The 16545-nt window shown below is 43.9% G+C and overlaps 1 protein-coding gene across 5 annotated transcripts in view; it reads right to left on the bottom strand.

Moving 5' to 3' along the window:
* The window catches only part of LOC114767970 (protocadherin-1-like), a 155266-nt gene that overhangs the window by 16196 nt on the left and 122525 nt on the right, over nt 1-16545 (bottom strand). Inside the window, exon 5 of one of the 5 annotated variants that reach the window (XM_028959958.1) lies at nt 8347-9583. The exons of 2 other annotated variants lie outside the window; for them this stretch is intronic. In XM_028959958.1, the coding sequence (XP_028815791.1) occupies nt 9528-9583 (56 nt within the window). In that variant the 3' untranslated portion in view covers nt 8347-9527. Of the gene's footprint in view, nt 1-8346; nt 9584-16545 lie in introns of those variants that run through there. 2 more of the 5 variants (XM_028959959.1, XM_028959960.1) reach the window with 2 other exon arrangements.

Here is a 16545-nt window from a genome sequence, read left to right as displayed (position 1 = left end):
GCGCTAGTGTGTGAGTGTGAAAGAAAAGCTCAAACTTTTGACTGTCGCTAACACTGGAACGACCAGGATTCACGTGTAATGATGCGAGGATTCATCTCCCTCCTCGTGCTCGGCTCCCACCCAACTGTAAGTGCATCAGGCACCTAACACCCATGTGTGTCAGCCATCACCGTAAGCCAGGAAGTGTGCGAGCAACACAGGGAATGTTACATTCTATTTATTTTTTATTGCACTACGTAGTGTAAAGGGGCTGAGGAAGAATGTTCTAATGCCAAAGAAAAAAAGTTGAATCAAAAAACTTTTACCTGTTCCGCAGTAATGACAAAAGAAACGAACCATGAGAAGAGCGAGAGTAACTCTCTCTGTCCATATTTTCAATAAGAAGGAAAAAAAAAAACATAAAAAACAACCCGCAGAAAGAGAATCATAAGATTTTTTTTTCTTTAGGTGAAATACAGGAAATGTCAGGCAGTGGTGGCTGTTTGATTCATAATTAAACATGAGCCCATTCACTCCCTCTCTCCGACAATGATAACACTGGGGCTTCAGGCTTTAATTCTCTCGCATGGCAGATTAGAAAGAGAAAAACAAAACCTTAAGGCAAGAAAGAAAGAAAGAAAGAAAGAATCATTTTTTTGCCTTCATTCCCCAATCTTTTTTGGTTTCCCGACTTCCTTTTTTTTAATAATGTGAATGTGCTTCCTCTTTAAAAAAAAAAAAAAGTGGCATTTCTTGCTTTGGCACCCTGTGGGAATAAGTGGGGACACTCCACCTTTTCATGTGAGGCCACGTTCCAGGCAGACTACAGACTATTGCATCTTAACAAGCATTCCAATTCAGCACAGTGTTCAAGGACGGAAGGGAACTGAAGAGCATTGCACTATGAGACATATGCATTTCATAACTATTCGCCTGGCACCAGCACCTGAACTCTCCTTTAGAGCTACTGGAGTGTCTGCTGCTGGCATAGACTGGGTTCACCAGCCCCAGGCCTGGAGAAACATCTGATTCAACCTCTCTGCTTGCTACCTGGTCATTCAGACAGGTACACAGATTCATCTCACATCAGCAGATCGTTACATGGAAGGTTTGCCTGAAGAAGATGGACTAAAAGATGGATTACAGTTCTTTAAAAACAGGATTGTGTTCTGTTACATCCCAGTCATGATTATAAATACACACACCATAGACCATGGTTCCCTGACGGTGTCTTCCATGTCATAATCGTTACTAACTTGGGTCACTATGCCAAAAATAGGACAGAAGTGGTGGCCTAGCATTTCAAGAAGAGGTTTCGTAATCAGAAGGTTGCCAGATCGAATCCCGATCTGCCAAGGTGCCACTGTGCAAAGCGCCTGTCATGGCTGCCCACTGCTCACCAAGTGTGATGGTTAAAAGCAGGGGACACATTTAGTTGTGTCACCGTGTGCTGTGCTGTGTATGAAAGTGACAATCACTTCACTTTCATACTTAAAATATGTGTTAGAATGAACTAATACCACAAAGGGATGGGAGCTCATGGGGATGCAGAGGGGTGGGATGGACAGAATGAGAGTGGGGCGAGAAGGATGGATGGAGACAGCAGGCATGATGGATGAAGAACAGTGCAATGTGACAGCGGGGAGTGGCGGATGAGTGCCAGAAAGATGGAGGGATGAGAGAGGAGGAGTAGCCACTGTGGTCTGAAGGCCAGAGAAACAGGACTGCTGTGAGGCTAATTACCCCTCTGTCTCTCACACACACACACACACGCACAGATGCACAGTAGGGATGTCCCTCTGTGACAGTGTCCTCTGTGGGATCGTCTCTGTGTTTCTGTCCCCTCAGGCTGTGCCCACTGAAAGACCAGTGTTCTCACCACACGACTCCACGGCAGGATCCGATCTCCCTTTCACACACACTCACACAAATGTACTCACAAATGCAACAAACACACACTCGCACTTCCAGACACACACACCTTCGCTCCTTGACACATGGATTATGTTTACTGGGGTTTTATCCAGTTCCATCTAGTGTTTGTAAATTGAAATGACGTCCTGATTTCAGACCCTTGGTCTCTTTTCCCAAGGATGCCGACAGGATATCATTGCATGCACACATCATATATGGTTTCATCTTTGCAATGGTAACACAAACACAAAGAATGGAAGAAATGAAACCATCTCTCTTCTGGAGTGGATTTATGTTTGAATTGTTTAGTAGACAAGACGCAGGTTTCCCACAATGCACAGATCATGATGGGAAACACTGAGCCCTCTGTAACCAGGATTTTAGCATTTATCATGTGCACAGGGATATAAACCACATCCTCCAGATATGATCTTACACACACATACACCCATTTTACATAAATCTGCACACACAAACTGTATCTCATAATGTTTTATAGAATATTATGTGACAGAATCAGACTTTTCCCCTCATACACACACAGACACACACACACATACACCAACACAATGCAGCGTGATGATGAACACAGTGGGAAAATGACAGACTTGTGCACGATTACACACTCACTCCATGCAGGCCCTCCGGGGCCGTCTCGCCCCTCACCATCTCCACCGACTGCGTTTAAAGTGTGAACGCTGTGCATTCTAACCAGACCTTGCACCACGGGGACGGACTCGTTAGCATGAGCATCAGTCTAGGTTCGGCATGTGTATTTGCCACCGCTGTCAGAGGAGCAATAAAAGACCATCATCAACTACATTAAGCACACTGTTCTGTACCCCATTGTGAGACTAAATCCGGAGGAACTGGGATAAATGTCCCCAAATGTTCATCCACGTGCGTAAAATTGACAGGTTGGGAGGCTGAAACAGCTGGAGCGTTGAGTATAATAATGGTTCCAGTGTGAAGTGAGATGAGAGAGAGCTCTGATCCTGAATCAGCTCGTATGGCCACAGTCTCCCTAGGGAAAGGCTGGTATTCTCAGGGGGCCACCACTGTTTATGTCATAGAATAATGAGTGCCAGGGGCAGAAAGTGTGTATGTTAGTGTCTGTGTGTGTGTGTCTGTGTGTGTGTGTGTGTGTGTGTGTGTGTGCAAAGGCCATACCAGGCCATTCCTGTATAACTGGGGCAGAAAGTGATCAACCCCCTGGCTGGAGAGAGGTTCTCCTTCCAAAAATAAAACTAAACACCCACACACTCACATACACAACACACAATGGACAATGTCACTGGGCTCAATGTGCCTTTTCTGCTGTTGGAAGGACATGATGGGTACAGTTGTGCTAAATGCATGATTGTGATTGGCCGGAGGTTTTTGGTTAGGTGGCCCTGAATGGATTCTATGGTGAAAAGATGTTCAGATTTTGAGTCAAGTTAATATGGAAGGGCTCACACATCAATGGACACAAACACTCATGCATTGTGCCTTCTTCTGACTGGTTAATGAGGTATGATGGGAATAGTGTTCACAGTACAAGTGTTTTCAGATTATTATCTCAACTGACTTAAGAAAAAGAACACAACGCTCTCAGCATTTTGTTGTACAGAAGAAAACGTGGATGCCAATGCGTAATAATGCGTGTTTAAGTTCAGGTTGATGTGCTGTGAACAAAAGCACATTATTAAGCAGGGCGAGGATGATGTCACTCCTGAGGAGCCTGTTGAAAGCTTTACCGCGGAGGTACCTTGCAGCACAACCCGTTTGTCAAGAACTTCACAGTCGTTCCACTGACTAACTGCCCGGCGACAGAGGCCATGTACGAAAAAAAAATGGTATTGTCACTTCATCTCGGCCGTGTGACTGAATTTACAAGAAATCACAAACATGCTTTTAAGGCAATGTGTCATGGCACTAATCAACATTTTGCGGCAAAGGGAAATTTGCACACACACAAAAACACACACACACACGTTTGAATGTGAACAATTACTAGCACTTGAAGCCTGTTGTTTTCATTACATTGCGCATTATCAAACTGCAAAACAGCAAAGCATTTGGATGCAACAAATGCAAAAAAAGCATTTAGATGCAACAAAGCATTTATATGCATGCTACCGGGGTAAGTGGTGGCCTAGTGGTTAAGGAAGCGGCCCCTGTAATCAAAAGGTTGCCGGTTCGAATCCCGGTGCACTGAATGCAGAGGACACGTTTCGTGGTGTATCACAATCACTTCACTTTCACTTAGGAAAAACCCAAAATTATTTCTGAATGTACATCAGTCATTGTTTTACTATCTTCCCTTCTGTTTGTTTTTTTGTACATGTATGGGATATGGAAATCGCTGTGTCTTTTTTTCCATCCTTTGGTCTTCGTTAGTTGCGCAGTCGAGGGTTAATTGAGGGCCTACGCCCGTACTTTACTTTACTTTACTTTACTTTATTTGGCAGACGCTTTTATCCAAAGCGACTTACAATGACCTCCGCCAGTGTCTGTGCATGTGTGCGAGGGGACGATAAAGGGACAAGATAGAGCCAGAGAAGAGGAGCCTGCGAGGAAGGGGAGAGCCGGCGAGGGAAGGGAAAGTGGAAAAGACAGACTCTGTGTGTTTTAATGTGAGCGGCGCAGCCCTCATTGTGCATTCAGCTCCACACCAGCGTTGGCCGCTAAACCCAGTCCGGCGGGGCCGCGAGTGTAACCGTACCCGGTGTCAGAACCCCCCGCCGCGGCCCGTGCCATTAATAGCCCTCCCTCCTGACTCGCTCGGGGCTGAAAAAGAACACAACGCGGCGAGGGAGACAAGCAAACACTAATCCTCAGAGCGCACAGGCGCCATCGCCGGGCCGCTAATAAGCGTGGATTAGCTGGTGCTATGCTAACAACAGGAAAAAGCACGGTAGAAGAGCCCCGCTGCACCCGTTTCAAATTAATTTGGTGTATTTGCCTCTTCTTTTTACATGTTTTTTTTTTCCCACCATCCTGGCCTAAGGGGAAACGGAGGACGGGGAAGCTGTAGGTGTGTATGGACGGATGAAGGGATGAATGGACGGATGGGCGATGGAGGGATTATCCTGAGAGCTGGCAGCACTGGGCGCGCCGGCGTTGGCACCGCGGCGTGGCGTTATAATGAGCAGCCTCTGTTCGCCCAGCACTTCCCTCTGCCGGGGCCTGCCAACCCTGGTGCCCGGCCCATGGCCCCGCCACACCACGCTAAACGGGCCGCTAATGGGATTTGGGGGAGCAGGATCTTTTTCTGAATCAGGCATGTCCTCCACCGCCTAATTAAGGGCGCCGGTGCTGGAGCCTGTGGACGGGGGTCTTCTTTCTTTTATATTTGTGAGCTACGGCTCTGATTGTTGGTAGATGATTTGTGTGTGTGTGTGTGTGTGTGTGATGGATTTGATAGTAACAGGTACTGGTTCGCTTTTTGGCCAGCCTCTCACCATCTGTCCGAAAGCACTGGCCGCCTGTTCAACACACTGGCAAGCCACAGGGAGGCAAAACCATCATGCACACACATACACACTCCAAAAAGTAACCGTGATGCACACACATACACACTCCAAAAAGTAACTGTCATGCACACACATACACACTCCAAAAAATAACAGACACCCAATGACACACAAACACGTACCGTATAGCCATGCACCGAGAAGTACTTTAGTTACTGTTTGTGTTTGTGGCTATGCAGAGAGAGGACGTGTGTGTGTGTGTGTGGTACAGTATATCACAACCCCAGGTCTCGTAGCCGTCAGGCAGCAGCTGGCGCGTCGAAAATGGATTTCAGCTCCTCCGCCCCGGCTTTACCAATCCTCCACTGTCCGGCGACAACGTAGCCCAAATCACAACAGGTCTGTCCTGCCGCCTGCCTTTCATGTGCACCGCCAAGGCGTGTGTGTGTGTGTGTGTGTGTGTGGTACGACTTACAGAGAAAAACAACACCCTCTTACACAAGCTAACCCCGCTTTATAACGCGAGCCAGGAAAAGACACACACAACGCACACAGACCTCTGCTCAGCTCATTCTGCCCAGGGAAGTGAAGACTGATTAGGAGAGGGACTGTGGGAGATGTGGAGGGCTGGGGCGCTGGTTTTATTAACACCACAAACACATTTCAATGTGTGTGTTGGCGCGCGTGTGAGAGAATGAAGAACCCGGGGCAGGCCCTGCCTCTAGTGCACAGCGCTGCTTACCATGGTGATAATTAAGCCCAAACCAATGATTTAATTAAGAGCAGTGGTGCTTCCATGATGAGATTCACACACACACGCACACAAACAGTTGCAGACAAATGGGATGTGTGATGTGAATAATATGGAACCTACGCAGCCTAAAAATCTGCTTTCTCACACACAACCTGCAAATCTTCCCAGACCTTCCTCCATCCCCACATCAGCACCTTCATTATTTACAAAATGCACAATGCAATGTGTCTCTGCCTGTGTGTGTGTGTGTGTGTGTAGAGAACAACAAAACCTTCTTTCATCTTGTCGTCAGCATCTTCCAAAGAACGCCCGAATTAGAACCTTAGATCGGAGCTGCGTTTCCTGAGACGTGCGGCGTGATTACAGAGGTAACGGCCCTGCCACCTTTACACACGCACACACACACATGCGCGCGTGCACACACACACCTGCGATGCTATTTTTGAGCATAAAGAGCAAAGTGTGTGATGCGACAGCACATTCAGAAAACACAGAGACATTTTTCAAAAACACACACGCAAAAAAAAATGAAAATGTCACATTCTCCTCCATCTCCTCGGCCATCTACACTACTGATATGCAAATGACAGTGACGCTTCCGTCCTTTTTTCTTTTCTTTTTTTTTCCTCCTTCCCCTTCAAACGCCAATCCCTTTAGTTCTACTGCAAACAATGTCAGAGGGAAACGGAGAGACAAACACCTCAGCTTATCTAAGCAGCCCTGAGTCACTGTGTTTTTTCCGGGGCACCAAATGGAAGCAGCGGCTTGGAAATGCTTAAAATAGGCTTGTGTGTCTCACCTATAAAACCGATAAACATCTATTCGGAGCGTAAATGTGCGGACTGATGCAGTGTTTTTTCTTTCCTTGCACGTCTGTGTGTGGTATCAGAAGAAAAAAATGTAACATTAACTTGCTTCCTGTATTCATGTTCTAGACCAAAATGATGATAGCCAGTAAAAAACAAGGAAAAAAATATAGAGGTAATTTAGTAAATTATTATGCATAACAAAAAATGCAGGACTGTGCCGTATTGACCTGAATAGCTCTAAATTGTATAGATATAGTTATATAAGAGCTTTGTTTGTCATTGGAATGTCTATGAACGAGAAGGCCACAGAGTCACAGGTTCAAACCCCACTTACTGTCATTGCGTCCTGAGCAAGGCACTTAACTTTGTTGTTTGTCTACCAGGAATATTTCTAATACTGGACAGTCACTGCAAACTGGACAGACAGCTCTGCGAAGTACAGCGGTAAATCGGTAAACGGAGCCAGCCGACAACATATGTTGTGATAAAAGGAGTTCTCTTTACACAAGACAAGCTCTTAACTCCTTCTAACGCTCCTACATCTGTGGTGCTGGGCTTTGGCAGGCTCTTCACGATCCCTACCATGATTCAGAATTCTTGCTTGTGTGAAGATACACAGGAATACAATGCAACAACACGGACCTGTCATATTTTAGAAAACAACAGTAAGAAAAATTAATTGCATAGTCACATATGGTACTAAGCGCTGATAGCGATTTCACATTAAATTCTGATCAGAGAGGCTGCTATGATGTTGAAATTTAAATGAAATTTTTAATTTTTTTATTGCCATCACAACGTGTTGAAAGAGATTCAATGTAAAAAAGAGAAATTACTGTCGCTTTCAATTTGGTTTCAAAATCTTGCATCATCATAGATTCAGTGCCTCTTTCCTGATTTCACTGTCTGTGTTCTCACTACATATAGTATGAAATGAGGGCGCCAAAGTCAACACGATACTATTATCAACATCCTATTTCATGGGTGCAACATACAAAGGGCAATTGACTGCATTTGTTTTCAGTATTTTCATATAATTTATGAACAAGAAATTTATGAGCTCCTTCTTTCCCTCACCAGTCGGCAACCAGAGAAAATTCTACTTGATTACTTAACGTGCTCAAGATAAATAAAAAAAAGTGAAGATATCCATTCACATGTACACAACGAGTCAATGGCATTTCCTTTACAATTTGGCCAAAAAATTATAAACATTCTAGCAGAATTCATGACTTTTTATTTTAAATTTTTTTTAGCTTTTTTTGCTTAAAAAAAAAAAAAAAAATCACAAACTAAGATCCGGAACATTAAGCCAGTCGTCAGCATTTATTGTAATTAAACTGACGGAATACAAAGTACATTCAAAGTACAAGTACAGCGCTGCCTTCCAAATGGCCAACACACCTCTGGCACTAGCATTTACAGCAGGTACACAAACAGATTTCACTGGGTCGCCAACTCTACAGTTAGTGTTACCATATGCCTACGACAAATTTAAATAGCCGTTTAAAAAGGAAAGTCAAGGGTGATTATCAAATGCATCTTTACATTTTTGACCTGGTCTCATGAACATATATTATTATTAATATTGTTGTCATTGCTATTATAATTATATATATATATATTTGATATTGAATATAATATGTATATACATACATAACTGTGCACTGGCCATAGCTCTAGCTCTAAGGAATTAAAGCCTTTTATTTATTTCAGTTTTTCTTGAAAAGTCTTGCAATCCTCATCATTTTGATGGTGTAATATGAAGAGCAAAAAAAAAGAAATAGAGGCAGGAAAAAAGTGTTCCATGTTCACTGCTTTGTCCGGGTGGAGAGAATATCAGTGTGGTCACAAGTGCACAATTTAATTACTTAACTCGGCCCGGTGTGTTTCTCCGGCAGCGAACGCGGCTCCGTTTGCGTTCGGGAATGCGCCAGGCTAGGCTCCGTACACGATAATGTTCTCATTTGAAAACAATTTTCAGTCTTGCAGCCATTCAATTAGAAAAGTCCTTTGGAGGGAGTCAGGGAGTAAGAACGAAAAAAATAAAAATAAAAAATCACCCTTTTCCTCACTCATCCTCTTGCGTCCTCTCACAGTGTGTGGAAGGAAAAAACAGTGGCTTGACAAAATGAAACCACAAAACCAAATGTTGGTTTTCTAAAAAGAAGGAGGGTTATGTAATTAAGGAGAGAAGAGAAATGAAGAGGTCTGAAATCCCGAAATCCTGCAGGATCCAGTGAAAAGTTTTTTTGTCGGGCAGTCGGTGGTCAGGGTTTAGGGTCTGAGTATCTGTAGGATACTGTAGGATTCCTACTCCTTACTTGAAAAAAAATTGACAGAAAATCCGGAACAGGTAGAGTTTCCATTAGAAAGACATCCAGTGAAAGATGCACAGGAACTGTGGGGGAGTCTTGTGAAAAGAGTCACTTGTAAAGGTCATTGTCTTTTTTCTTCCTCACAATTGATAGTCCAAAGGAAAAAAAAAAAGATATAAGGGTTTCAGTATGCAACCACAGGTGAAGGCATGGAAAGAAAGCACAGATGTTTGAATGGTAGCACACGTGAAAAACCTCTATGTCTTGGATTTAATAAAAAAAAAAAAATCTTTATTTAAGGCAGTCTTTTTTGGCCGGCCCCCTTCTCTTGGACAGCGCCCGTAACAGCACCTACAAGAGGATAAATACGTCTTACTACTCACATAATGGAACGCAATACATTCCATGCAAAAAATGTCTCAAAAAGAGAGAATTTATGATGCAGTTAAGGATAAAAAAAAAAAAGTGCATCAAATCACAGAATGAAAAGACAAGTAAGGGGACAAGACCAAAAAAAGCTCTGCCAGTAAAAAAAAAATAAATTAAAATAATATTAATGACACCTAATAATAATAATAAAAAAACAAATCTACAACTGATTAAAATGAAACACATGACTCATGTTTCAAAGCAATACCAAGAAAAACAACTTGCTCATTTACTTATAATGTTAGTCTGTCCATGCATTGGCATGGAAAATGTATGAACATTCACAATGCAATAGGCATGTTGCAGGAAGCAAACAGACTATTGGCCAACATCAAACTGGCTTTCTTGTCCTGACCTTATCATACCGCTGGACCATTGATTGTTTGTTTAGCTGGACATAACAATTATAACATGGTTCATAATTATAACATGCTCAGGTTGGGTACTTAGGAAATTGGAAATGTTGACATAAGTACTTGCCCAATCTATGGATTGTGTAGCTACTAAAAACTATGGAGGCTAAAACTGTCAATAGAAGCACAGCAATGAGCGTCCATCTAAGACTGGCAAGTCATAAAAAATGAACAAGAAGAGGAAGATCTAGCTAACCAGTCCTCACTTCTGAAATATATGAAAGAACATGTTGTCGAATGTGCATCTTTTTGTTTCATACTGTTGTAATAAAGTAAAATTTCATGCTAAAAAGTTCTGCAAAGGAGGATCACAGCTTTCACTTAACTTGAGATCATGGTAATGATTGAATATCGGGCTGCACTGAATGTATGAACTTTCTAAACATAGTGATTGCATGCTTTTTTGCCCTAGTTCTGTCACTAGAAAAACCTACAGTGGGACAAAACGGAGCAGCAGACTGTCCAATCAGCCGGCACTGGAGCGCAGAACACTAACAGCTGCACTGACACAAACAGCAGCCCGTGTCCTCCGTCTCAACATTCACCAGGCGCTCCGAGCTCCCAGCTCCAGCGTACCTTTCTCTTCCGCATACGTACAGAGCGCGTACAGTGATTCCTACCCAAGTTAATATATTCAGCATGCACACACACACACACACACACACACACACACACACAAAGACAGCATTATCGCACTGAGGTGAATCCGGTAGGCCCTTAGCAGTTGAGGCCAATCTGTTTTCTCAGCTCTAATCACAGTCATGTGACCCCTGCCCTAATCCTGGTGCATACCTCTGCCACCCCGACATCTGTCCAGAGCTGTGTGTGTGTGTGTGTGTGTGTGTGTGTACTTGTGCCCCCACTCCCTGGCAGCATCTGGGCATAATGAGGCATGCAGGCTGGCGCTGTACCCATTTAGCAGCTCCGTAGAGCACCTGCATGCAAGGGCACCTCCTGACGCTCGTCTGACACAGTTTATTTGACAAGTGCAGCCCCCTCTCTATCTAACGACCCCCCCCCCCGAACCCCATCACTCCTGACACACACACACACACACACACACACACACACACACACACAGTGTATCTCCCACTAATCTCCAGGCTTTTCTCGTCAACATCCGGTCGGTGGTGTTGCCTGGAAATGGCAACATTTGTAAAAAAAAGGCCAACTTTTCAGCTAGTTCCCAGCCAATAAGTTCATCAGTCATTTCAGATGCTCGACCTATGAACATCCAGGCCCACAAGGGAGACACAGGTATCTTACGAATCGCTGAGGGGGTGGAGTCTCTTAATCAAGTGTGTAACCAACCGTTTCTTAGTTACAGATTCACTACTCTGAGTGAAATAGTTAATTTAATTTGTGTTAACCAAGAAACATCAATCTAATGGATTGAAAAATTCCTTCATCTCTTTCCACTTACACTTTATATTCATCTTTGTGATTATATAGCCTTGGGCATGAACAGTCACATGACAAAATGATAAAAATGTCAGAAATATAAAATAAAAAAGCTAAGAACCACCTAATGACTAATATGCTCATGATGCATGACTTGCCCACGTTTGAGATCTGCCTATGAATTTGTTTGAAGATCTCTTTAAAATTATATGGGGAGGATAAAATCCCAGACTATGAAGCCTTGTATTTCACCCCCTTCATTTTCCAGGGTATATTTTACAGGGTGAGAAATGTATTTTATTATAAATCAATGGATTCATTCACAGAAGAAATCCCGCTATGCTGGTACTGAGATTCCAGAGGCCTTAATACTGCATCAGACCCTTGCTCCTACATTATGGGACCTCTGCAAGAACAGGGCATTACAAATAAGTGAAAATGTTTATAATAAATATAATAATTAAATGAAATAATAATAATAATAAAACAATGCATCCAAAGACAGCAGAGCCAACTGCAGCAGTAAATTAGAAGCAACATGGAGCGTGCAGGGTGAGAGGGAGAACCGATTGCCCGGGGACTGTCGGGTTTATACTGTGGCAGAGGATTGCGTCACCTCCTTTTGCGCTAGCGAAGACACAAAAACAGTAACAACAACAATAAAAAAAATAATCAACAAAATTTGGATTCCAAATCAAGTTTAGAGGGTCGGCCCTGACCTATATACAGTACAGATAAAATATGATTCAAAACGAACAGTATATATTACAAATGGTACCGCGGTTGCCGTAGAAAAATTACAAATAACGTAGTGCAGTTGGAAAGAAATTAAATTTTTCCATCTAAAGAAGAGCAGCTGCTAGAAACTCTTTTGAACTCTCATCAGGACTCCAGATGTCCTGGCAAATGTATATCATGCCTCTGGAACAACTTACAAAAGAAAGAAAGAAAGAAAGAAAGAACAGACATAAAAAATGGAAGCATACACTTCTCAATGGGCATTGCGGAACGTAGGCTAAATATTGGATGGGCTGCAGAGCGTCTCACTCCTTATCAAAAACGCATTAACCGCCGTCAATGGAGGAGAGGAGCCGCGCCGGGCGGGCTAATAAGCGCTGATACCTCTTCTATAAGAGCAGGTTTATGAAAAACGAGAGACGGGCCCCCGCGGCCCTGCAGCGTTGGCGATGGCGGCCTGGTCCGGAGTGCCCGCGAATGCAATTTCCCTTTTGTTAGCACTTTAAATATGATGTGCTGAGGCCGGTACAAAATTTACATAAACAGCGTTTACACAGAAGCCCGAGCGCTTTAATCCCCGCTCCGATATGCGTGCGAGAGTAGAAGATAGAAAGAGAAAAGGGAACGCGGCGGAAGGTTCAGCGTCGGTCATTCCGTTTTTATTTATTTACCCGACGCTCGATCTCGGCCAGCATTACCCGCCAGATAACATCCCTCCCTTTGCATTCTCTGCCATATTTGCCTTGTTTGGCCGAGGCGGCGAGGCAGCGTTGCCAGATAAGCAGAGTAAGCAGTGGCTGAAGGTTCCTGGGTTCGCGCCTAAAGCGGCTATGGCGGTAAATTATTTCAGGGACGCGAGTAGTTTTCTTTATTTTTGGGCCCTTTATTTATGGAATTCACCGGGGCGTGGATTCTGTCCGTCAGAAGGCCCGTTCCGCTCAAACCGATGCCGCCACGGTGCGGAAAAGCTCTCAGACGGGCTACCTGCTCACCGCGCCGCTTAGGAACTGTCACATGTCTGCACATGATTTATGGCCCGGATTTACGCCGAGGGATAAATCCTGTTTGAGTTCTTTTGGTATTTATGGCCGTGAGTGATATTTACAGGCGGCGGTCAGACGGTCCGCGTTTAACAGCTTCCGAGTGGTGTGAGGCCGGTAGAGCGACAACCGGACGTCTGGCGTGTCCGAAATTCTGGTTCAGCTGAAGTGAAGTTTTCTCACAGTCACACGAGACTTTCAGGTCAGCTTCCCACAGTACATATAAAAACAATATATCAATCATTTCAACAGTAGTATGATTTGATAGGCTTAGCCTGGGCAGAGTGTCCCCAAAATATTACGAAATGTAAATATGTTTGTCATCCTGAGCTATATTTTTTTTTTTTTCTTTTTTTATTCTCATAGATTTAGGACTTTTTTTATGCAAATAACGTCCATCACAAACTTGAGCACCGTAGGTGACGAATTTGTTCACGAATTACGTAGGGACTGAGTAAAGATAAAATGCACAAGGCTTATGTGCACAGAAAAGCAGGTCAAAAACGCTCAACCAATCACCGATGACAAGATGACAGCTGGATTGGCCACAATAGATGGGTGAGATACTATTTTCTATTTTATTTTTGCAATGTACTTTTTTTATTGTCATGGCCACACAGTAGCAATCTGGCCTCACACCTCACAAGGGTGTGGGTTCGAATCCAGGATCAAGTCTGCCAAGCTGGAAGAAATAACAAGTGTAAAAAAAAAAATCTAGTGAATCTTAACAAGACTGCAGTGCTGCTGAGGGAGTTGCATTATGTTTTTTTTTTTGGAACAGAAGAGCAAGACTCATTTGGACCTGTGGTAGGCTGTGCTGTTGTGCAACAGGGAAGTTGTACTGTTCCGCATGGGGAAAAAACAAATTGTGGGTTTCCGTGGGCATTTCCAAAAGCGCCACTGAAAACAAAACTCAGATTGTGCAATTTACTTTAAGAGGAAGATCATGCCTGGCCTTATTTCCGAGCGTGCCCACTCTGCACGTGCTGGGAGAGCGAAGCGCTCCGACAGCTCCATGCGCCGAATTATTCTGGAATGGCTTGAAGTGTTAATGAAAACGAAAAGGAGTGCAAAACCCTGAGAACGAATTCATAAAAGGAAGTCATTTTTTCTTTTGCAGCAGGAAGAAAAAAGAAAACGCTGCATAAGTTTGATGAATTCTTCATGGACTTGCATGCCGGAGACGAGGGCGTCTTCTCTTGGTGTAATTTTCTTGTAATGAACCTCATTCTCTCAAAGCTCTTACTGTCCTTAGACCCCCTACCCCATATCTTTGCAAAATCAATCAATTAAGGCAATTAAACTAAGCACAGCTGCAATGAATTAATCATAAAAATCATGATTATTCATGATTCATTCTTAAGACTGAAGCTTGCTATAATCCATATTTGGAACAATTACAGATACAAGTGTAAGAAAGGCCGGAATGTAGATGATCCGCATGCGATTTCCATATAAGGGCCAATTCAGATGATCCGTCCTCACTGTCTGTCACCATCTCGATGTCCATGTCGTAGGTCAGGCAGCACACAGGAAGTAGAAAGTAGCATTAATCACGATGATTTCACTGAATACTTTGACAGCCTTGCTAATGAACTTTTTTTTTTGTTCGTTTATTTTTAATAAAGAGACATATTGAGATCCCAGTGGGACTCGGAGTAGTGGAGACTGCAGGGGCTGCCTGTTATTATCTCTCACCGGCGAGAGACCTCAACAGGAGGGTACTGTACGTGCATCTGCTGGTGCCCTGGGAGGCGTCCAGGTAGCGGGTGGCATGGAAGGCAGCTGTCATAGTGACCTGTCTGTGACACACACGCGCACACAAGCGCACACAGAGCCGAATGTCCTGGAGGATTGTCAGCAGGCGCGCCAAATCAAAGCGCAGCCACGATTCCCTGCTCATCAGGGGAAGTGGCTTCTCCTCGGCTGACGCCGGGCCTGTTGTGGAGGCTGTCTTTACCGCGCACAAGCTCGCGGCAGTCAGCCTCTGCTTTCGGCCGAGTTCTTTTAACAGCCGAGTAATAAGGTGTACGGTGTGGGTGGCCGGATCCCAGCTGAACGGGGACAGAACGTCTCCTGATAGGATTAGATCAGGGCTTTTAAAGGCACACGCAGTCAGGTGTGGTGCTGCCGCAGGTCCATGCAAACCAGAGGACAAAGGTCTCAGGGCCGGGGCTAATAGAGCAAAGCAGTGCAGATTGCAGATTAGAGGGTCATGAAAGAGATGGGGGGGAGGTAACAGACCCATCTGACTGGTTTTTCTTCCGGTACTTATTTGTTCCCACTCTTTCTCAGAAGGAAGGGATTTACATTTTTTTTGGTTCGTTCTTCAGATGGCCCACGCCAGCCGATGAATGGGCAGACGTCTGATCTCACCAACAATCACAACAAAGTTATCAGTTGGCGGCCAGTCAGTGGCCGTGCCAAGTGGCTGCCATTAATCCCCTTAAACCAGCGTACTCCACATCCCTCCATTCCCAACAGTCTCCATCCCTCCCTCCTTGTTATAAAGGAGCGGTGTGCATGTGTGCATGTGTGACTGAATACACATATTCATAGTTCAGTGAGGGCCACATGATAGAAAAAGTGGGGGTAAAAGTGGGGGGAATTCACAGGTTTGAAGCAGAAAAAAGTCTATTTACAAAACGGACGATTCAATTTATTACTTTGTAAGTACAATTTTTATTAATGCAGTAACTGCCTAAAATGCATTAATAGGTCCTATACATCCTATTTATGTGCAGGGTGAGGCTTATTAATTTACAAAAGTATATAAAAAACTTAGTAAGTTTACATAGTAAGTTGCTTAGGTGCTAAAATGCAACGATTTATAATGGATTGTTATCATTAATTGCAGTATATCATAGACTCATTACAACTCAGCATTGCAGGAGCAAAAGCCATTTAAATGGAATCATGAATGGCTTCACTGTAAGTGTCCTTATATGCAGGGAGGCAACCATACTCAAAAACATACACCGCTGAGTGCTCTATACAAACTTGCTTGCCAGATCATTTGGGTCATTATAATAGTAAGTGTGTGTGTGTATGTGTGTGTGTGTGTGTGCGTGCGTGTATGAAAGTGAAGTGATTGTAATTGTGATACACAGCACAACACGCGGTGAACACAACAAAATGTGTCCTCTGCTTTTAACCATCACCCTTGGTGAGCAGTGGGCAGCCATGACAGGCGCTCGGGGAAGGGAGGATGGGTGTGTGTGTGTGTCGGCAGGGTGTGTGTGTGTGTATATAGATAGATAAACGGTGACCATGCTATTTACAGGTGAGGTCA

This window comes from Denticeps clupeoides, chromosome 18, assembly GCF_900700375.1.
Source record: "Denticeps clupeoides chromosome 18, fDenClu1.1, whole genome shotgun sequence".
In the NCBI taxonomy this organism is placed as follows: Eukaryota; Metazoa; Chordata; class Actinopteri; order Clupeiformes; family Denticipitidae; genus Denticeps; species Denticeps clupeoides.
Note: the sequence above shows the minus strand (reverse complement) of the source record. Positions and strands in the feature narration are given on the sequence as shown.